The 23,358-nt window shown below is 40.7% G+C and overlaps 2 protein-coding genes and 1 pseudogene across 5 annotated transcripts; all 3 read right to left on the bottom strand.

Moving 5' to 3' along the window:
• Positions 1–816: 816 nt before the first annotated feature.
• On the bottom strand, positions 817–9,437 carry LOC108278430 (vascular endothelial zinc finger 1). 4 transcript variants are annotated; one of them, XM_017491808.3, is made up of 9 exons: positions 8,279–9,437; positions 7,985–8,141; positions 5,855–6,237; positions 5,579–5,644; positions 5,135–5,493; positions 3,492–3,555; positions 2,863–3,034; positions 1,818–2,208; positions 817–1,687 (listed from the first exon to the last, which is right to left on the bottom strand). In XM_017491808.3, the coding sequence occupies exons 1-8, from the start codon at positions 8,309–8,311 to the stop codon at positions 1,886–1,888; spliced, it is 1,557 nt and encodes a 518-aa protein (XP_017347297.1). In that variant the 5' UTR covers positions 8,312–9,437; the 3' UTR covers positions 817–1,687; positions 1,818–1,885. The 4 variants fall into 4 exon arrangements, with proteins under 4 accessions (XP_017347297.1, XP_053531429.1, XP_053531428.1 ...); XM_053675454.1 differs by having other exon boundaries at positions 7,985–8,126; XM_053675453.1 differs by having other exon boundaries at positions 5,864–6,237; positions 8,279–9,436.
• A 1,016-nt stretch (positions 9,438–10,453) lies between these two features.
• On the bottom strand, positions 10,454–16,770 carry cdipt (CDP-diacylglycerol--inositol 3-phosphatidyltransferase (phosphatidylinositol synthase)). Its single transcript, XM_017491855.3, has 6 exons — positions 16,628–16,770; positions 16,160–16,294; positions 13,014–13,167; positions 12,825–12,906; positions 12,555–12,636; positions 10,454–11,553 (listed from the first exon to the last, which is right to left on the bottom strand). Exons 1-6 carry the CDS (start codon positions 16,668–16,670, stop codon positions 11,408–11,410), a joined length of 642 nt encoding a protein of 213 aa, XP_017347344.1. The 5' UTR covers positions 16,671–16,770; the 3' UTR covers positions 10,454–11,407.
• A 2,867-nt stretch (positions 16,771–19,637) lies between these two features.
• On the bottom strand, positions 19,638–21,759 carry LOC128634922 (testisin-like; annotated as a pseudogene).
• Positions 21,760–23,358: the final 1,599 nt, after the last annotated feature.

Genomic DNA, 23,358 nt, shown 5'->3' with positions numbered 1-23,358 from the left:
CATACTAATAGTATGGTATCATACTATAAACCAATAGAATAAACACTGTACTCTTTAGTATGGTAGTACGCGCTCTGAGCGTTCTAACAATGGCTCCGTCCATTGTGTGAAATTGTAGGAGGGGAGAGTGTTTGCATTCGAATTTAAAGTTTAACTAAAGTTTAACTTTTTTTCTTTTCAAAAAGGTAAAGATAAAATTTGTTGGAGTTCTAGAAAACCTTTAAATCATTTTAATAGTAAATATCAAACCATTTCCCAATACCTGTCACTGCACTGATAGTTTTGAACACCCCTGCAAAAGGCCATACCATTTCATAACTGTTGATATTGCTTTAAGCTCAACTCCCTCATTACATATGCATGCGTCATGAAGTATGGAAGTAATTTTTTGTAACCAAGCTGGCTAGCTTAAGCTTAGTCTTGTAATTTACATGAAAGCATGTTAATTTAAAGGTGCATTAAGTATGACTTTTATTGTAAAGAGTTCTAACGCTTAGGTGGGTGGGCTCACTACCCTATTCCTACCCAATTTCATGAAGCCCCACCGCCAGGATCTTAAATGCCATTCTGGACCAAATGTCAGATTTCCAAACTGGTGTGTCTCAAGACTTAATATACTTTTTTTTTTTTTTTTTAAATCATGTTCTAGATATCTTACAGGTTATTTGTACAAGTAAAGCATTTTTTTAATTGCCTACTGCACCTTTAACCCCACACCTGAGTTATATGATATAATCACCCTTGGGAGAAAAGCAGACTCCAAACACACTTGGCTCATCCTTCCTCCACTGAATATAAATGACAAGCATCACCCGGTTTAGTTAAAGTAAGTATAATTAGGTGCACGTTTGTCATTTTTACATTGATTAATTTAGATATTGTCACAGCGACAGCAACAAAGATATGGCGTCCAACAAAGCTTCAAACACAAACATGGGTCAAAGGATAGAGCATTATGCAGCTTCTCAAGCAACATCAAACGTTCACATCCTTAGTCAAAAGCTTAAAGATAAATTAACATCAACAAGTTTTCTTGGAAAAAAGATATTCAGCAATAGTTCATTATATCCACACATAATAAACAATACAAGCGACTCCTATGTTTTACATTTAACTCTAAATGAACGGTTAACAGGCATCAGGAATTTATGGCAGGAAATTATACATTGTTTAAGCCCCTCTCTCACAGCTGCAGAGCTTGTATAAAGAGGCAACTTAAATGTGCTGGAATATGGGTGAGTTACCTGATCCTATTTGGCTGTTTTGTTGAAATACTGAACATAACTTATACTGGGAATCAATTAGATAGCTAAAAATCATAGTCTCAACATTCTAGAGTCCTGATCACTAGAGACGGGTTATAAATAAATTGGGACAACACTTGACAGCCTTCATTTTTTCACAGCCTCACCCTTGGGAAACTACTGACGTAACTAGAGGTGTTGCACCAGTTAATCCAACTGTCCGTCTTCGTAGAGCAGTTACCAAAGTAGAGCAAACCAAGCAGATCCAGCGGGACTGGCTGGGAGTCTGTAAGCGCTTGAATGGAGTTTTCTTGAGTTTTCAGACTTGCTGTTAAAAAGTCAGTTAGCTCATGCTGACTGCTTGCAGGCTCTGAGGCAGCATAGATGGAGGAAGGTGCAAAATTTCCAAAGCAACTTTTTTTTTTTTCATTCAAAGTAACAGCCTATAGGAGAAATGAAAAATGTTATTATATTTAGAAGAAACACCAACACTCGTCGCATCCAAACAGCCCATACAGGAGTGTGTATATAATATAAAACATAAACAGGACCGTTCTTGCATGCAGATATCACCTGTTCCTATTCGCTGCCGTGCTTTATCCCTCCCTTTCCTTCCCCATCTCTGCCCCTGGCGCCTGGGGTTAGCTGTTGCTCTGGGCAGCGATGCTAGAGCAGTCAGTCACCAGTAGGCCCACGGTGGCTGCAGGGCTGGAGACAGGGGTGGCCGTGGAAACTGTGCCTGCTAAAGTGCTGCTGCTGATGGGGTCTGTTACCGTTTGGTCTGCCTGGTTGGCATGCGTGGCCATGTGGCCCTGGAGCTGGGTGGGAGTCTTGCAGTGGACTCCACACAGTTGGCACAACAGCACCCCACCGGGCCCCGAGCCACGGCCCATGCTGCTCTCTTTCCACTCCTGCCCGTGATGTTTCTGAGCATGGACGCGCAGGTACGTCAGTGTGGTAAAGCCTGGAGTGGAATAATAATAATAATAATAATAATAATAATAATAATAATAATAATAATAGCAATCAAAACAAAAATTGCTATAAATGTCTAAAATGTAGATGTTGTGAATTACATATCAAACATCCTCTTTTTGGTAAATTTCCAGGTCATATTCCTTGACATATAATCATTACAGCTCTTGCTCACAGAGAGTCATCTCATATCTGTTGCCATATAACAATATTACAAAATTAGTTGCTGGTTAAGTTAAAAAGAGTACCCAAGGAAACAAAGAACAAAGAAGAAACCAAGTATTTAGTAATTGGAATGGGATTCCCCTGATAAAATAAATACATTTAGGTCGATTGATCTAAATCTAGAGCTAGATAATTTCATTTATATACGTGTATACGTTGGTCAAGGAGAAAACATGCTAAAATATCTCAAATTGTACAGTTTTCTGGGGCCTCCCTAATATTTCCGGGATGTTTAGTCAATTTTCTGATGTTCCCATTGCTTTCTAGAACTAATTCCAGGATGTGCGAGAACATCCTCTGAATTTCTTTATGTACATTTATGTAAAAACTGGACAAAGGGGACCACAGCAAACAGTAACCAACACAACCGGGAGCTAAAGTAATTCATGTTCGAAACATTTGTGAGGATAAAACTTACTGCGGTTGCACAAGTGGCACACGTGATGCTGGGATTGGTTGTGGACCCTCATGTGATCCGTGATGTAAGCAGGAGAGAGCAGTTTGCCGCAAATATGGCAGGGAACTTTGTCCTCGTGTCTGATCATATGAGCACGCAGCCGGTCCTTTGTAGCAAACGCAGACTCGCATGTCTGCAGAAAGTGACGAGGATCGTGTTAACACGTGCAACTCTGCATCACTGAGCCTTCTTCGACTGGTATCTTTGTTACGCTTAAATACACAGCTTACAGATAACTCCACTACATGTTACAGCAAATATGCTTTAAGTAAGTTAACACAGAAATGGAGCAGTAACACTGCTTGAAGGTTTGGCCTGAAGTCAGACACGCCATCTGGCTAACGTACTGCTTGGTCATGTGTTCTGGTCACTTAGTAAACAACGTTGTGCTAGAGGGGATAAAAATAGGAAAAGCAGGTGGATAATAAAAACTAGAACATCAGGAAGAAGGAAGCGTGTTCAATGTTAAACAGGCTATTTTAAAAAAAAAAAAAAAAAGCAAGGTAAGAGTGGGTCGAAAACGTTCAAAATTTACAGAGCCTACAACGAGACAGTGAAAAGGAATAGGAGAGGGGGGGCTTTGACGTTACCGGACACTTGAAGGGTCGCTCTGTGGAGTGCACCTGCCGCACATGACTGTTAAGATGGTCAGGCCTGGAGAGGACAGAGAGCGCTTTAGCACATAATGCACCACAATACACAAGGGGGGAAAGAGAGGTCTGTGTGTAAATGTGTGTGTCCATCTCTGTAAAAAAAAAAAAAAGGGTTTCTTTTGTTAATGAACTCAGAATACATCCGGGACATACGAGTATCTAAATGTGAGTAATAGATTGGGATATATTCAGCTTGAAGGTCATTTTTCTCTTGTCACATTGACCCATTTTCTGGCTTAAATTAGTAATCAGGACATATCTCGCTGTCTTTCAGTAAAACGGCAGTGTTTTAGTCTCCTGTGGTGAACAGTACAGTACCCTCTGATAGCACGCGCAGTGAATCCAACTCCAATACCACTGTGTGTACCTGTATGTGTATTAGACACACCGTATAGGTCACACTGTAGATGATGTATTCATTTACTGTCTGTAGCCCATCTGGTGCTAAGTCCTGTCATCTGCGAGCATATGAATTACACCCATCAGATATTATTTGGGCGGTGGATCATTCTCAGCACAGCAGTGAATCTGACATGATAATGTGTATGGCACCGTTACATGTGTATCAGGTTTTTAACTGCTGGGTTTAGAAACAGTCCAATAACCATAAAAATCCAGGTACTACAGGTGCTGTGGTCAGAAATGGAGCTCTGGCGAAAAAGACGATGATTCACACAAACTGCGCATGGAAAGAGTGCCTTAGGCGTATGGAAATGTATATTAATGTATATTAAGGTATAGACGCATGACAAATTAAAGGGAAAACTGATGGTTCTGTTTTAATTTAGGGGCAATTTGCCAGTATGGTTTCGGTCCACTTCTCCCAGTGTTTAGCTAAGGCCTCACCCTGTGTGAACGGCGTTTGCATCTTTTCCCTGTGCTTCGGGGGTTTCTTCCCCCAGTCAATTGGCATTTCCAAATTATCTGCAGTGTGAGAATGGCTGTGTGATTGTGCCTTGCGATGGGTCAGCACCCCATCTAGAGTGTCCCCTGCCTTGTATCCTGACTTCCTGGGATAGGCTCCAGGTTCCCAGGGACCCTATGTAGGATAAGCTGTATGAAAAATGGATGGATGGATGGTTTTGGTCCACTTGTCCCCTTAGAGGGACAAGGGCTCACTGAATGGTTTGATGAGTATGATTTTAGGACCTTCAGTCACCAGATCTCGAACACATTCTAACAAATATAGGAGGTTTTGGACTGACGTGTTAGTGCTCTCTGCAACCACTAATACCAGTTGAGGGATTATCTTTTGGAAGAGCTGTTTAACCTTTCAAGTATGGTTCTAGAGACTTGCAGAATATATTATATTATATTATATTATATTATATTATATTATATTATATATATATATATATATATATATATATATACACACACACACATACATATATATATATGTGTATGTGTGTATATATATATGTATGTGTGTATATATATATATATATATATATATATATATATATATATATATATATATATACATACACACACACACAAGTTCATGTAAAAGCAACTACACATGGTATGTAGATCTACAGACATGTTTTCATGTACTTTGTGTTCATGTGACCCCTCACCGTGAGAAACCCTTGGCGCAATGAGGACACACGTATGGTTTCTCCACTCCGCCCTGGTGGGATCTGACGTGGTAACTCATCCGATCCTTCCTCTTAAAACGCTGCTGGCAAATGGGACAAGAGTACGGCTTCTCATCCGAGTGGGACAACCGGTGCCGATTCAGATGGTACACGTCCCGGAAAGCCTTCCCGCATGCCTCACAAGCATGGTTCTTCCTTACCGGGTTAGGGTTGGGGCTGGGATTGGGGTTGGGGTTGGGACTTGGAGTAGGAATAGGGTGTGGATTAGTGATTGGGATCGAGATCTGAATGGGGCTGGGAAGGCCGGGGGTCTCTCCCGTATTGTTAGTTGGCGCAGCCTAGAACAGAATGAAGAACATATTTATAGTCTTTCAGAATTTTTGACAGTGTGTGAATTTTGAGAAGAAAAATAATCTCTCATACATGAAAATAATCTTCTTTTGACTTCAAACACACATCATCGGACATCAGTGTCTGTGAATATCCAATCTATAGAATGAGGCAATGGGTCAGTAATGCATTGATATTGGTGGTTATGGGGCTTTTGATACAACCTTGTTTCAACAGATGTTATTCTGCACTGAGGATGGGATGGGTAAAACAAAGAGATAAACGGACAAAAGTAAAGATACCCAACTAGAGGATTAAAAGGTGGAGCAGTAGTGCATATGGGTAAAATATGATAAAGAAGACACAAACCAAGCCAACCTGCACCATTGTCCCAGTAACCACTACAGCAGCAGGGAGAGGCTGGGCTGCTGTCATGGCAACTGTTGCTGGAGTGATAGATACAGCGACTGTTTCCACCTGTTGGTTGCTGATGGGGGGTGGGTGTATCATGGGATCTGTAGCCACTGTGATCGGGGCAGGAATGGAGAGCTGGAGGAGGGAAAGAGGAATGCTTTGCCTCTCCACTCGCTGACCCGCCTTCCCTGCGTCCACCTTCTCTCGAGCTGCTCGGTCTTTCATTTTTACTCCAGTGTGGACCGACTGGTGGCGACGCAGGTTATAGCTGTTCTTAAACTGCTTGTTGCATATGGAGCAGATATGAGCAGGCCGGGCAGGCCGAGACACAGACTTAACTGAGAGAGAGAGAGAGAAAAAAACTGTTACCACATGACACTGAATCCAATCTAAATTCATGATACTCCCATATCCAGCATAAAACACTCAAAGTCTGAATGTTCTCATTCAGGAAACTGCTTAATTGAGGTTCTTACATTTCAAAAGTACTTAGACCTGCTGTTAAAGTATTAGAGTGCTGAATCTCCTCGTTTGATTATTGTATGCATTCACATCCACCTTGGTTTGCATTTAAAATAAATACAATTATTTTGTATAAAGGTAGCAATGTGTAGTCATAAAAACAATAAACATACAATATATGGCAAAAAGTTTGTGGACACCTGATCAAATCAAATGACCCAAACCTATTCCAGCATGACAATGCCCCTGTGCACAAAGTGAGCTCCATGAAGACAGGGGGTGCTTCTCAATACTCAAATTGATGCTTCCTCGTTTCCTCGAGCCTCCGTCCTCCAGCCCGTGACCCGGAAAACGATCTACGTCAACCATCTTGAAGGACATATCAATTCTATAATTAAAGAACGAGGAGTGAGGAAGCTTCCAGGTGAGCCACACAGGAGTATCCTGTGCGGAAATGTTTCTTGCCGAAAAACCTGACATGTATTAAATTTCCTCCTTTACATCTGCCACAATCTCAAACAAAAAGTCCTTTGATGATATGATGGCATTTTGTGTGAAATATAATTAAACAATAATAAGCTTACAAGGAGTATTGTAATTAATTGATTCTTGCATGCTTGGATCTGCAAAGCTGCAGAAAAGATGTGATAATTTATGCATTGTTCATTAATTCATTGTTGAAGAATCCAGACATTTCACATACTAATCAGTGCATTTTGCTTTATTAAGAATGTCGTTATTAATCAAGCTCCAACAACATAACGGCAGATCCCTGAAGCGCAGTGAGGTAATCCAGCTGAGCACAGGCATCAGTAATTGACGTTGCTTTGAAGTGACGTTTGAGAGAGCAAGGATATTCCATTCAACTTTCTTCGATTCCTCTCTCCTCACATTTCATCCTTGCATCTTTCCCTCACATCCGAAGGGGGTGGAGCTAAGACGCAAGGAAAGGAAACGAGGATGCACAAATAAGAAATGAGAAGAACCCATTGGTTTGCCAAAGCTGGAGTGGAAGAACGCGAATGTCCAATTAAAACGCTAACTACATGCCCAGGCCTCCTCACTGGACACCTGTACCCTACCTCATTCATGCTCTTATAGCTGAATGAGCACAAATCCCACACAGCGATGCTCCAAAATCTAGTGGAAGCCTTCCCTGAAAAGTGGAGGTTATTCGAACAGAAAAGGGGACTAAATCTGGAATGGGATGTTCAACAAGCATATAGGTGTGATGGTCCGGTGTCCGCAAACATTTAGCCACGCAGTAGAAATAAAAGATCCGACCTTAGTAGAAAATTATTACATTTTAAGTTGTTAGATGGTGTATTTTATGTGACTCTATTAACAATCTATTATGTATTCTTGGATCTATAGTCCTACCAGTGCTGATTTTATATTTAATAGAGTAAAACACGAACACATCTTTTGTGAAAGCATGATGTCCAGTTTCATGTGTAACAAGTGACAAGGTGTGAGCTGTGAGTCATAAATGTACAGGTGAAAAAAATTAAATCTACATATATATTTTTAAAAATTGAATAAATAAGTAGCCACCAATTTTAGACTGGTGCACAGTAAGGCAGTAGGAGGTCATGACCTGGCCGTGTCCCCTCCGTCCCTCACCTGGCTCTGGCTCAGGCTCCTCATTCAGCGCCGCTGTGTCCACTGTAGATGGGGGCGGGGCTATGTGTTCGGTGGGCGGGTCCGGAGGCGTGTCCGTGAGCTCCGGCAGAAGATCTGATTGGAGGGTGCTCTCCGTTTGGGACTGTGAAGGCGGGGTCTGGAGTTAGCACACGCAAAAATAACACATTTAAACATTTCTTTCATTTCCTTTGTTAGAGACTCTGGCACACGCGTTTATATCTACATCCAACTCTTGCATCTCGCATACTCAGCTTTTTTTTTTTTTTTTTTTACCTGAAAGAGGAAATTGCTCCAAGCAGCGTCCATCTTGAAGGAATCGATGACGGAAATGACGTCGAAGTGACGACACTCGAAACAGTTACGTCCGAGGTACCGATTTCCCTTTAGATCCCCTTGACGTGAATTCTCTAAAAAGGTTTCCCCTGATTTGTGCTTCAGAAAGCGAAAGCAAGCAGCTAAAAGTAACCCAGCACCAGGAACAATGCTGGAGTATGCTTTAAAAACACTCTCACAGACGTGACTTAATTAATCATTTACAACACCTAACTGGATTTTTAAAATGACAATATTGATATAGAAAATGGAAATACAGCCTAAATCATATGAACAGTTCCCCCTCCCCCAAAAAATATTACTTTTCTAAACAAACAAACAGCCACATCCACAGGGTAAAAATACCAGTCATGTCATGCTTTATATAATACATTACAGATAATGATTTTTTTTTGTTGTTGTAGTTGCTGGAATAGTGGCTTATAAATAAGACAAGTCATGTGCAAATAATTCATGCAAAAAAGAACCCAACGTTTAAAAGAAAATGAGTTTGACGTTGGCTTTGTACTCAGCAGTCCGCTCGGGATGGGGAAAAAAACAATAATCAACCTATTTTATTGTAGCTTCTGGGCCTGTAAGCGAGCCTCGGTGTTGCGTTAAATCTCATCCCTGTCTGCTGAGTCGCTTCGTCGGTCGTGGTCCATGGCTCCGCCTCGGCATTTCAATCGAGAGGATGACATCTTTCTTTTTTTTCCCTTGTAACACGCTCCCTCCCGCCCTCGCTCTTTCTTCCCTTTTCTTTTTTTATCCCGTCTTCTCCGCGCCGCTATCGCTCTCTTCCCCCACCGCCGTGTCCCCCTTGTTTTAAAGGGATAGCATTTGGAGTGAACTCCCCCCTCTCTGTCCTCGTCCCCTCCTCCGGCCCGATGTGTGAGTGTGTGTGGGGTTTTTTTTTCTCCTTCCGAGCGCCGTCGTCCTCTTTCCCTTTCTCTCTCTCCCTCTCTCTCTCTCTCCCTCCCCCTCGCCGACCAGACAAGTATTATTTGGCCGACGCAAAATCCCAAATGAAATCACGATGGCTAAATATAAAACATCAGCTTGCTGGTTGCTCGTCGCCCTGTACAGGACGGATCCTCGGTGGCTGACAGCCGGACATTCAAGTGTGCAAAAAAAAAAAAAAAAAAAAAAAAAGCTTGTGGGGGGGAAAAATGTCGCAAGTCCTTAAAGGTAACGATGCACGCAGACGCAGCACAAGCGGTGTCCAAAAACGCACACTACCGCACTAAATAGTATGCGTGGATAGTATGCCACGTGGTGTGTAGCTGGGAGTTCGCTTAAGTGTCAGAAAATATGACTCTGATCTTGTTTGATTCTAGACAAAATATACACTATACAGCCAAAGGTTTGTGGACACCTAAGCCTGACAATATTATGTAGCTACTTGTTGAGCATCCCATTCAGATTTAGTCCTCCTTTGCTGTTAATACAACCTCCACTATTCTGGGAAGGCTTTACACTAGGTTTTAGAGCGTGGCTGTGGGGATTTGTGCTCATTCAGCTACAAGAGCATCAGTGAGGTCAGACACTGATGTTGAACGAGGAGGCCTGGCACGCAGTCAGTGAGCCTGAAGGTGAAAAGTGTTCCTGAAGACGAATGAACGATCCATATATCTTCTATACCGCTTATCCTTGAGGGGCGTGGGAAACCTGGAGCCTATCCCAGGGAGCATGGGGCAGAAGGCAGGGTACACCCTGGAAAGGGTGCTAAGCCATCACAAACATGCCAAATCTGCACACACAGGGCATCGGCGGGATTCGGACCCCCAACCCTGGCGACCATGCTAACCAATAAGCCACCATGTGCCCATGAATTAATGTTTTCCAGGATAAAAAAAAAGTTCAGTAGCATTAATGCACTCGTCATAGAATAATATTTTTGTACTTGGTTATCTTCTACAGACAAGAGTCTTTCTGTGGTTGACAAACTATGGCTACATTTATACAAAAGGAGGAGCAAATGAGGGTATGCCAAAAGGAATGTTGGTCACTGGCATAGACCTTGTAAACAATAACCAATGTTGCTGGTCTTGGACTCATTTAGTCCTGAAAAATAGAGGCCTAATAGTAGTAGACAGAAATGGGAAAGTGGACATTTAATAAAAACATTGAGTCCAGTTGTGAAAAGATATCTTTACTGCCATACAATCTAGTACAGTACAAAGAGTACATCCATAGACAAGAATACTCTTACCTTGACCCACTAATACATTCAGTAGGATATAGATGACGTAAGGGAATATTCCTTTCGGGTTAAGTGGTCACGAATACAGAAATTTTTGTAATATGGTACTCACATCAGCAATTCACATTAGGATATATAATGAATGGTACATGTATAGAAACAGCAATAATAATAATAATAATAATAATAAAAAACATCACATCATATAAAATAAACAAAATAAAAAAGAAAACTTTCAGTTTGACTGATGTGTAGATGTGCATGTCATTTCTTTGAGTGGTCAGGGGAATGTGTGTGTGTATATATGTATGTATGTATGTGTTTGTGTGTGTGTGTGTGTGTGTGTGTGTGTGTGTGTATATATTATATATATATATATATATATATATATATATATATAAAATGTATATGTGTGTGTGTGTGTGTGTGTGTGTGTGTGTGTGTGAGAGAGAGAGAGAGAAAAAAGGGGCAGTGTTGGGGGTCAGTGGTGCAGTAAGTTGTTCTACTTTTCCCACACTTTAAACACGTGACGTGCACACACATGTTCGAGACTTAACTGAGGGGATGAGGTAAGGGACAAACACAAGAATATTTCATATGTGAAACTTAGATTAAAACAGCAGCATTCTGCTACATGAATAACATTATCTTTAGTAGTCTATGAATAAATAACATAAAACAAATCAGTGTCCAAATCATCCCACAATACATTTCTATGAACGCTGGCCTGTATCCACTTTTACATCTCCAGCTCCAGATGTGTCATTTTATCAACCTTTTTATCGGTCACTCACTCACTCTCTCTCTCTCTCACTTACTCCCTCACTCACTCACTCTCTCCCACCCACATAAAGCCACACCCTTCGATTTCTTCCCTCATTCCTCTCTCATTTGGTCTTACTCCTCTCGCTTTCACGGTCGGCCAGGTCGATGGCGGCCATGTTACAGGAGGCGGTGATGAGGTGGAGGACGCTGATGCCTGACTTCAACAGAGAGACCACAGCACACACTCCCAGCAGCCACTGCAGCCACACTACACACACACACACACACACAGTAAACTGACATGCAAAAGGTAAGACTGACAGGAACCCAAAATAATATTTATATTCCATAAATTATTCATAATTATTATTAGGGGTAGAAAAAAAAAATCATTATCTTCAATCTGCGTGAAAATTCACACTACGACTGCAGTGATTCAAAATGTGTATCATGTAGAGGCTGAGAAGTAATTAGGATTACAAACTTCCTCATTTGTAAGTCGCTTTGGATAAAAGCGTCTGCTAAATGAATAAATGTCAATGTGAACTGATAGAGGGATGACTGCATCACTCAGGTATGATACCACATGATGTTCTGTTGTTAACATATTATTGTTACCATCACATGAAGGTGCTAGTGGTCCTTCACTGGTGGTAGTAATAGTGCTCATCAAACCCTGAGAAGAAGTTGTGGCCTTTACGCCCCCCCCAATTTGTCAATTCCTGCACAGCTTTCTCCCACTACAGCTACCAACAAACACAATAGGTGAAGGGTATCATGTGCTTCGTCTGAGACATATTAAGCCAATTGTAGCATTTTGTGGAACTGCTGCATCACAGGGCTGTGTAACACACTCACAGGAAAGCGTCATCTGCCGTCTTCTGCCTGCATGAGCTCAGAGATGCTCATGCATGGTCGTAGCATTGTCACACAAGCTACGACTTTTACTTAGATTCAAATCCAACTGTTGACAATACTGATTCACTCTGTACTCTGGTTGTGCCATCAACAACCTCATATTAAATCATTCCATTCTTTAAATGTATTTCCATTAATCGGAGTTGATTGCAAATAGTGATGCATAGTGATCATACTGGAAGGAAACTTTCACATCATTATGACACCCGACATATCAAGACAGTAATAAAACAGAGTTTGGTAAACAGGGAATGGATGCACTGAAACAGAAGGAGAAAGGGAGAGACAGACAGCGGGAGAGAGAAATGCGTGGACTAAAAGAAGAAAACATCAGTCATTGCCGAGACTCACCCTGTGGCTCTTCAACATGGTAGATCACGTAAAGAAGACAGTAAAACAGCTCATTCCCCATGCACATGAAAAACAGCACCGGCTATGGAGAAAAATACACAATTAGACAGACCAAAACAGTGTGCATTTCTGCACTTGTTACTTATTTGAATGTTAAATTTTATACAAATTAGATGTTAGACATAGACATGTGTGGGTGAATCTTTCTTTCTCAAGCTGAATGCTGATCACTTTGAGATATGAACATAAGTAAATGTGTTCAGCCCTTACCCTGGAGGTATAATAGATCCTGAGAATGGGGTTGCCAGACAAGTCAATGGACTTATGACTGGTTGATCCCTTAATCACAGAACTGACAGACAGAGGCAGACATTTTTGACGGTTTGAATCTGTGGCAAACATTGTCCGAACAAGATTCAACAAACAGCTGTGTCACACCACAAGTGTTGAATGACTCACCTGTGCAGGTGCAGCCAGTGGCTGGATATATCCAAGCACATGCTTAACTGGAAGAGGAAGGTGTAGGACGGGTACAGGAGCGACAAATTCACCAACAAGCACATAGTGGCACAGCGGTCCGTTAACATGTCCAGCATGGCACCAAATTTAGTGCCTGGGTTGAGACAAAGAGGGAGAGAAAGAATAAGAGCCCTATACAACATTACACTACAGAGCTATTCTTAAATCTGATTGGTCAGACTGCAGCAAATCTGAAGGAAGTGCCAGCAGTAATTCAAATCACAGGTTTATATTATTGCACTCATTCAAATACATGATCCTTTCTATAGTAACAACTCATTCACAAGGCCAGAGACTCCACATAATCTACAGGTAATAATAAACAGGTTTTAAAACGTGCTGTTATTTAACAATTAAATGTATAATCCTTTATATGGTGCAGTTTTCTATGAGGAGACACTTATTTAATATATTTGGAAGAAGCGTCCAGTGTCAGTTCTGCCAAGGGAAAGTCATCAGGACTATCTGCTTTCTGTTTTCTTCATAACAGGAGAAACTGTTTTTTTCCTGTCTTGTTAACTTCAAGAGACAGACATAAACAAACAACAACAAAAATAAAAAGAGAGTCTGGTAAAGGAATGACTGTTTATAGCTGCTATATTGTATAGTGTTTTTAAATGATAATTTATTGAAGCAAAAAGGTTATTCGATAACAACTAGGGCTATGTGAAAATGTATTTGCCCCTGTAGTTACTAATTTCATAATGGGGTTCAGCTGGACTAAAGCAACCAGGCCTGATTACTGCAAACCCTGTTCAATCAAATCAACACTTAAATAGAACTTTTTGAACAGCTTGAAGTTATTTAAAAAGTCTTACCAGTAACACACTATGCCAAAATTGAATAAATTCCAGAAATACTAAGGAAGAAGGTGATACATCAGTCTGGGAAGGGTTACAAAGCTATTTCAAAGGCTCTGGGACTCCAAAGAACCACAGTGAGAGCCATTATCTCCAAATGGAAAAACACAACACACCTTCCCAGAAGTGGCTAACCTTCCAAAATTCAGCTAAGAGCACAGCAACTACTCACCCAGCAAGTCACATAAGAGCCAAGGACATCATCAATGGACCTACAGGCCTTTGTTCATGACTCCACTATCAGAAAGACACTGGGCAAAAATGGCATCCATGGAAGTGTGGAGAGCAACCCACTGCTAACCCAGAAGAACATTAAGGCTCATCTGAATTTTGCCAAAACACACCTTGATGATCCTCAAACCTTTTGGGAGAATGTTCTGTGGATTGATGAGTCAAAAGTGGAACTGTTTGGAAGACAGGGGTCCCATTATATCTGGCATAAACCAAACACAGAATTCCACAAAAAGAACATCATACCTATGGTCAGGCATGGTGGTGGAAGTGTGATGGTGTGGGGATGTTTTGCTGCTTCAGAGCCTGGGCAACTTGCAGTAATTGAGGGAAACATGAATTCTGCTCTCTACCAATAAATCTTAAAGGAGAATGTCCGGTCTTCAGTCCGTAAACTGAAACTCAAGCGCAACTGGATTCTGCAGCAATCCAAACCATAGGAGTAAGTCCTAAGCCTAGAAGTAAGTGAAACACTGATCTCCAGTTATTGGAAGCGTTTGGTTGCAGTTATTGCTGCTAAAGGTGGCACAACCAGATTTTAAATTTAAGGAGGCAATCAGTTGTTCACATTGATGATAGGTGTTGGATACCTTTTTCTTTTTTTTTTGCTTCCATAAAATAAATAAATAAAAACTGTTGTATATTTACTCAGGTTGCCTTTGTTTTATGCTGTATTTCGTTTGAAGATCTACAACTATTTAGTACGAGATATACACAAAAACAAACGAAACCAAAGACTTTTCCACAGCACTGTAAGTGATAACAGGAACTTGTCTTGTAAAAGATCCATAACATTAAGTGTAACTATATATGGTTTATTTGCACAGTGGCACAGTGTCTAGCGTTGCTGCATCACACCTCCAGGGTCCCTGGTTCGATCCTGAGTTCGTGTTACAGTCTGTGTGAAGTTTCACAACTTCTCCCCGTGTCTGCTTGTTTTCTCTGGGTTCTCCAGTTTCATCCCACCTCCCAATAGCATGCCTGTAGATGGATTAGCTAAGCTAAATGTCCCCTAGATGTTAACGTACGTGTGTGTGTGTGTGTGTGTGTGTGTGTGTGTGTGTGTGTGTATGGTGCTCTGTGAACGACTGGCATCCCTTCAACGATGCATTCCTGCTTCGAGCCCAGTGTTCCCCAGGATAAGCTCTGGATCCAACACAACCCAAACCAAGATAAAGCGGTTTCTGATGATGATCAATTTAAAATCATTGGGGAATTACTGTGGTATAGGTGGAATAAGACTTCAGAACATGCTATTGCAGGAAAACAATCAACATCAAGTGGTCACTGATTATTTTTCCAATAACATCACGCCCCAAGGAGTTTTATTCCTTACATAGAAACACATTACATCACTGAGAGCAGGGTTGCCAGACTGACAGGTTCCTCCTAGGGTATAAAGACAGAAGCCGGGTGCACACTGTGTGATTTTTAATAGTCCTTTGCGACTGTTGCTTGTCAGACTGTATGAACATGATCCCTGCTGTAAGCCATGTCACACTGTATGATCTCAACTGTCATTAATGTCAGACTGTATGAACATGATCCCGGCTGTAAGCCATGTCACACTGTAGGATCTCAGTTGTCATTAACGTCAGTACGACAGTCAAGACGTGAAAAACGGACGGACGCAAGAAGACTCGTATGGAGTAGGAGAAGCCACACTACAAGCCTCAAATCTTCTGACACTACCAGAATTTAATCAGAGGGAAAAATATGATCGTAACAGCAATTAATCGGCTGTCGTGGAACACGTCAAACTAGCGATCAAAGACTACAGACTTTGGCCAAGGATTACAGGAATCTTTTAGGATTCTCGCGATTTGTCTCAGACGACCAAATCATGGCCAAAATCGTACAGTGTGAACCCAGCTTTAGTATGGTGAACAATACGTATTGCAGTTTGAACTGGTTTATAATGAATCCGAAGGGTGTGACTGCATGCAAATCTGGCAACCCTGAATAGACCGTGTGGATGAAAGGGTCTATAATTGCCTTGATTAAGGGCTCGGGCTGCGTGTCCATCAAAGGCATCTAGCAGTGCACTGAGTAGATAACAAAACACCGCAGGAGCAGGACAGCACTGCATCAGATAGAAGGAGAACAAACCCAGGATGATTCGGGCATAGCCTGTGGAGAGATGGGGGGAAATATATATATATTAAATGAATCCACATTATCAATTATTATCAAACTACACGCTAAAGGCAAAGCTGAACAGGTGAACTAGCTAGCTAGCTAGCTACAGCTCTTCCGATTTACAACTTCCTGTCAGCCATTCCTCGTCAAACTCTAAAGGTGTTTATTTACTGTTGTAATTATATTTATTTATTTATCACTCATACCGCCAGGAATCAAAATTCAAACAGCAGCTGTAACTTACCCTGCAGTTCATCATTAGCAAGCAGCTACTTGTATGTAATGCACATGACCTGCTAAAAACACAATGGAGACATTACTCACCGATTAAATTGGGGACAAACAGAAAGATATTTTCCTCGGACATTGTACTGGATGTGAATTTCCTGTTATAATCACTGACTCCGTGCTGCTGCTGCTCTCTCTCTCTCTCCTTCCCCTACTCGAAGATTGTGTACACGACTGACGTCACACTTCCGGCTCGGTGATTCTCGCCCGCTTAAAGGAAACGCGGCCTTTTGCGTCACCACATGCTAGCGTACTAAACAGTGTAGGAGAATGAGCGCTGCCGTACTGGCTCGGCGTACTCTTTAGTACGCTAGTATGGGGCGGTGGACGTACCCTTTAATGTGCAGTGCAGCCGCTTCATGTTTAGGAAACACAATGCAGAGCAGAGTCACATCCCTGCACATCTGTATAACCGCTGGGGGGCTCAGCTGTGCTCGGTTCTTTTAAAATGACATCCCGTTTTTTTATATTTATGTCTCACACACACACACACACACACACACACACACACACACACACACACACAAAGCATAAACGTGCAATTTATAACAAGTCTTCTTTTGCAACTTTTTTTTTTACTATTATACTCTACTTGTTAACTTTTGTTTAATTTTTTTTTCATTATTTCATTTCTCTTTGGAAGTTTCATCGTTGTTCAAACACTTCTTATTTAACATTTATTAAATGTATTCATTTTATTTCATATTTAATTCTCTTCTAAGCTGCTGTGAGATCATTCTAAAGATTATGAAAGATTTGTATCGCATAAAGCCAACCAGACCAATGTGACAGAAGTATAAAATACATACGAAGCTATTCGACTATGATTTATTCTTGGACACTAATGATACCTAAAAGTGGTTGATATTTCTGTGGGAAGTCCTGTGAATAGTTAAGTGTTATTCACTTAAGCAGTCATTAAGTTGAACATCCTTTGGTCTCCATGGAAACCTCAGCTTCAGTATCACCATGTTTATTCTCAGTAATAGTGTGGGATGATCCTTGGTGTAAGGGATGATCCATGGCTAGCTGTGCGTTACATGATTTTAATGCACGACGTGGAGGCAAAGAACCACCCGACCTGAAGCGGAGTGCATTACAATTGTGTAGGCCTAATGCACACCTAGCTGTGGATTATCCCACTTATACCATGGTCACTTGCCAGCATTGACAAGTTAAAGCTGTCATTGATGCTTGCAAATTGTGACTGAAAAGTTCAAAATAACTGTTGATTTGATGTTGATTTTTCTTCTGTTCACTCACTTTGCATTACAGCATTTTTCCCCACACCTGCTTAAAATTTTGCACAGTACTATATATATATATATATATATATATATATATATATATATATATATATATATATATATATATATATATATATATACACACACACACACACAGTTACACAGTCATGTGAAAAAATAAGTACACCCCGAGGAAGTTGTTAGCTTTTTGTGACATATTTGGACAAGCAAACATTTGATTATCTTTGAAACAGTGCTTATTACTGAAGTTGATATACTTGAACAAAACCACAAAGAAAAATAGCTTTTTCAATCATTTATTCAACAGAAATATCAATAGATCTGATATTCTTCTGTGGAAAAAGTAAGTACACCCTTGGACTAAGAAGCTAGTATTGCCCCCTTTAGCAGAAATAAATTCTTGTAGGCGTTTTGCATAATCGTCCACCAGTCTCTGACATCGACTTGCTGGAATTTTTGATAACTCTTCCATGAAATATTCTTTCAGTTGCAGGATGTTTGAGGGTTTTCTTGCATGTACTGCCCGTTTCAAACCCCCCCACAACATTTCAATGGGATTCAAAACCGGGCTTTGACTAGGCCATTCCATAACCCTCCATTTATTCTTTTTGAGCCATTCCTTGGTGGATTTGTCAGTGTGTTTAGGATCACTATCCTGTTGAAAGGTCCACTTTCGGTTCAACTTCAACTTTCGGACAGATGTCCTCACATTATCTGCAAGCACTCTTTGATATGATGCAGAATTCATAGTTGAAACAGTGGACAGAAGTTGTCCAGTCCCTGAGGCAGTGACGCAACCCCAAACCATAACATTTCCATTAATGTGCTTCACAGTTGGTATGAGGTGCTTCTCCTGAAAAGCTGTTTGTGGTCTGCACCAAATACAGTGCCCTCCATTCATATTGCCACCCTTGGTAAATATGAGCAAAGAAGGCTGTGAAAAATTGTCTCTATTGTTTAACCTTCTTGGAGACTTCTTTTTGCATCAGACGTTTTGTTCTTGGGCTGAATTTGCTGGGACAGCCAGTCCTGGACAAATTGGCAGTTGTTTGACATCTGTGTCACTTGTAGATGATTTTCCTTACAGTGGACTGATGTATTTCAAATAATTTGGAAATCTTTTCAAATCTCAGCCACATAGATATCCACAACCTGTTTTTCTGAAGGCCTTACAGAACTCTTTAGATCTTGGCATGATGACACCACACACCTCAATAGCAAAAGGAACACCAGACACTAGATATAAATAGACAAGTTCCACCTGCACTCCCTAAGCAGGTTCTAATCACTTGAACACCTGAATCAAATTTTATGGATTTGAAGGTGTGATAAATGTAAGGGTGTACTTAATTTTTTCCATGTGACTGATCTGTTGGGTTTTTTTGTTTGTTTGTTTGTTAATTTGTTAATCACATATGACTATACAGTATATATACTGGTTGGTGGGTGGGTGGGTGTGTCTAAATATGTATATAAGTATATGTACATTGTTAGTGCAAGAGATATTACATGCATTAAGTTTTCAGTATATTAAAAATTGAGGATATATTTTATATTTGATGAATTCGGCGTTACTGAGTCATTACAAAAACATTTCTGATTTCCAAACGTTACTTTTCTAAAAAATATTGTTACAGAAAAATATTTGTGTGTCCGTAAAGAAGTCTCCAGAAGAATTCTTTAAGAAAACTTACCAGCTAATTTCCTTATAAAACCACACAAAGTGTACATGGGATTACTATTTAAGAAAATAAAGCAAATGTTGAGTTTGTTTAGTTTATTACTGTTTACTGCACATTGTAGTATTTTTGTTAGTAGAAAGATTCATTTAATTACTTTTGAAGTCATCTTTACTTTACAGCATTTCTTTGGCACAGTACTGTATATATAGTCATACAGGTGACAAATTAAAGAAAAAAAGGTGGCTCTGTTATTCAGTGAAAAGAATGTAAATCATAATGTATGACCTTCACAGTCACCAGATCTCAACCAGCTGAACACCTATGGGAGATTTTGGACAGCACTTTCCACCATCATCATCAATACACTAACAGAAGAAAGAATGATGTTCTTCCCTCCAGTACAGTCCAGCAACTTATAATAATATAATAATAAGTCTTTATTGATCACATACACATATGCACAGTGAAATTCTTTTCTTCGCATATGTGAGCATGTCATGAGGCTGGGGTCAGAGCGCGGGGTCAGCCATGATACAGTGCCCTGGAGCAGAGAGGGTTAAGGGCCTTGCTCAAGGGCCCAACAGTGGCAGCTTGGTACTGCTGGGGCTTGAACACCTGACTTTCCGAACAGTAACCCAGAACTTGCAGAATCTTTGCCAAGGATCATGGACGTCAGATAATTTACTAAAACACTTTATGCTATTTTACTTTTAATTTGTCATGTATGTACTTAAGGAAAGAAAATAAAAGCTACAGAAAAAAGCAAAGTATTGTTCTGCATGACAGATAAAATAGCTAGAATACAGCGATGCTGGCTCACTCATTTTGTTTGTGACTCTTTAATTCACATACAGTTAAGCTATCCCTTTTAAATGTAGTTTTATAGAAAGTAAAATACTTCAGTAAAAGATACAGGTAAAAGCTATGTATGGTTTTTCTGTCTCAAAATAGATAGATTGCAGTAATAGCTTACTTGTTTTGTTTATGCTTGTGTCTTTAAATTGGCTATCATCACTAGAAGATGGATAGGGAGGGGAGGAAGATGGTGATGGAGAAAGAAAGGAACAGACAGAAGAGGTTGGGGGAGCCACGATTGCCAGTTGAGACTGTAACAAATCCAGGTTGATTGTTGCTGATCTTGCTGTTAATCCAGTCTTGGTACTTGGACACTCTGGTGTACACACTGGGTATACCAGGTACAGCGCATCCTTTGTTAGTGCCAAAACTCACGATCCCAGCTTGAATCCAGGTTCCATTGAGCGTGACCACCAGTGGACCTCCAGAATCACCCTGTAGGGACAAAAAGCTGTTAGCAACATGTCTGCTCTTTCACCACATTGCACTCTTTTACCACTGTGCCCTGAATTAATATGATTTCTTACCTGGCATATGTCCTTTCCTCCTTGAGCTAAGCCAGCACACATCATATTGTCTGTGATTAAACCAGATGTAAATGCGTTTTTACAGTTACTGTTACTGACAATTGGCACCTGCACCTTCTGCAGGATTTAAGCGGAGGGTAGACTCACTGTGGAGATTCATAATTAAGTTTTACCAGCATGCTTTTGTGTAATGAACCCTACTGATAGATCCAGCTCGGTCTGACCGGCTACAAGGAACAAAAACACAGGGTGAGCTAATCAATCTGGTAGATGCTCTTTGCTGGCTGGTAGGTATTTTCCAGCTTCCTTATTACACGAGTAATTTAACTAATGCTGTAAGTGTTGGAGATTTTATAATTGCTTCACTGTTGTGTTACTTTCTAAAACTTGTATATAATGTTGCATTAGTAGCAGTAGTTTGGAAACAGACATTTATGTGTACTGGTTTTACCAGCTTGGATTGTTTTGGCTGGTCAGGTCAAACTGGATTTTTTCAGCAGGGAAGAATGTTCCAAAACAAGGAATGATTCACGTCTTTCCTGATTTTATTTTCAAATACAATTGATAGCTTGAAATAAATTAATTAAACATGCAATCCATTTTGTATCGCTATGTGTCACTCACCATTAGAACCAATTTTACCCCATCCTGTGACCCAGACATTAGTACCACCAGGAAAAGAACTGTTGCTTGCTGTGAGGCACACCGGCATGACATAATCATTGAATGTCACTGAAGAGGAGAGCTGGACAAGCGCTATGTCATTGGTTATAGTCTTGGTGGATGATAACATTACTAGTGCTTGTTTTCTGCATATTAGCGTTAGTCCTGTTCAGACTTTGCATTCCTAGTAAGATTGTGATAGAATCTGCCGTAATGCTGAAAATGAAAGGGAGAGATATTGAGACTGATATTGCCATTTAACTTGTCACTCCCCATCCCTTATTTCCTTATGTTTTATATTTAAAATAAACAATAATACCCTACTTCCATTAAACCATGGGATATCATATGTGTTGTACACTATGATAATGCAAATATCTACAATATTATTGTGTGGTTATTTCAGACTTTCTCAATCATAACTCCATATATACCTTTGGAAACAGTGAGCCGCTGAAAAGACCCAGTTCTGATTGATCAGGCTGCCACCACAGAAATAGCAGCCAGTGTGGGCGGCTGTGGCTCAGGTGGTAGAGCAGGTTGTCCACTAATCATAGGGTTGGTGGTTTGATTCCCGGTCCACATGACTCCACATGCTGAAGTGTCCTTGGGCAAGACACTGAACCCCAAGTTGCTCCTGATGGCAAGTTAGCACCTTGCATGACAGCTCTGCTACCATTGGTGTGTAAGTGAGACACACTGTAAAGTGCTTTGGATAAAAGCTATATAAGTACCATTTATACTTGTCTGAAAGCTGACCTGCCAAGGCCAGGAGTAGCATCTTCACCACCCACAATCTTGGTGTTCAGTGGAAGTCAACCACACACTAGAAAAGACGGCACAGGTCTTTATTCAAACTGGAATTTCATTAATCGTTAAGAATTATTATTATTATTATTATTATTGGTAGTAGTAGTAGAAGTAGTAGTAGTATTGTGGCTCTGCAGTTAAACGTTACAGGCATTATGTTTTCACAGGCACGTGCAACAATAAACAATAGTCACAAAATACTCCAATAAGCTATAAGTTAATATTAAGTGACACTTAGACACAATGTTGTCAGTTTCGTCTGCTTTTGCGCTATTTCACCAACGAAAGTAGTCCAAATAAAACAGAACAGCAAGACAGAGCAGTGTTTCGTTCTTGAGTGATCCGTTCAAAAATGATTTTGAACGAATCGGGTGAGTCGATGATTCAATGACTCACTAATTAAGACATTTGTCGCCACCTACTGGCGGTTTTAAGTTTCATATGTCCAACCATCCATCCATCCATTTTCTGTACCGCTACTCTTACACAGGGTCGCGGGGAACCTAGGGTTAGGGCATCCCAGGCGACTATCCCAGGTGACTCAGAGCCCAAGGAGGGGGACACCCTGGACGGGGTGCCAATCCATCACAGGGCATAATTAGACACACACACACCGATTCACACACTACGGGCAATTTAGAGATGCCAATCAGTATACATCACATGTCTTTGGACTGAGGGAGGAAACCGGAGTGCCTGGAGGAAGCCCCCGAAGCACAGGGAGAACTTGCAGGCTCCACACACACAGGGTGGAGACGAGAATTGAACCCATAACCACGGAGGTGCGAGGCAAGCGTGCTAACCACTAAGCATTTCATATTTCTATATTCAAAATTTGACATTTAAAACATTAATCTCATAACTTTATTTATGCAATTGTAATTGCAGTGTAAATCCATCCATGCCACCTCTGAGCTGCATTAAACATTCCGTGTAAATACATCTAAATTTCTGGAAATTGT

This window comes from Ictalurus punctatus, chromosome 2, assembly GCF_001660625.3.
Source record: "Ictalurus punctatus breed USDA103 chromosome 2, Coco_2.0, whole genome shotgun sequence".
NCBI lineage: Eukaryota > Metazoa > Chordata > Actinopteri > Siluriformes > Ictaluridae > Ictalurus > Ictalurus punctatus.
This window is presented reverse-complemented; position numbering and strand designations above follow the sequence as displayed.

Bases quoted from the DNA above. Each gene is read 5' to 3' on its own strand.
- LOC108278430 (XM_017491808.3), bottom strand. From the start codon at position 8,311: ATGGACGCTGCTTGGAGCAATTTCCTCTTTCAG. The intron at 5,645-5,854 runs GTTTGTGTCTTC...CTCATTCTATAG, and splicing joins CAATGGTGCAGGTTGGCTTG to ATTGGATATTCACAGACACT. The intron at 3,035-3,491 runs GTAACGTCAAAG...CACTTTCTGCAG, and splicing joins AGCGACCCTTCAAGTGTCCG to ACATGCGAGTCTGCGTTTGC.
- cdipt (XM_017491855.3), bottom strand. From the start codon at position 16,670: ATGTCCGAGGAAAATATCTTTCTGTTTGTCCCCAATTTAATCG. The intron at 12,907-13,013 runs GTGAGTCATTCA...TCTGTCTGTCAG, and splicing joins CACTGGCTGCACCTGCACAG to TTCTGTGATTAAGGGATCAA. The intron at 11,554-12,554 runs GTGAGTCTCGGC...GTGTGTGTGTAG, and splicing joins CCATGTTGAAGAGCCACAGG to TGTGGCTGCAGTGGCTGCTG.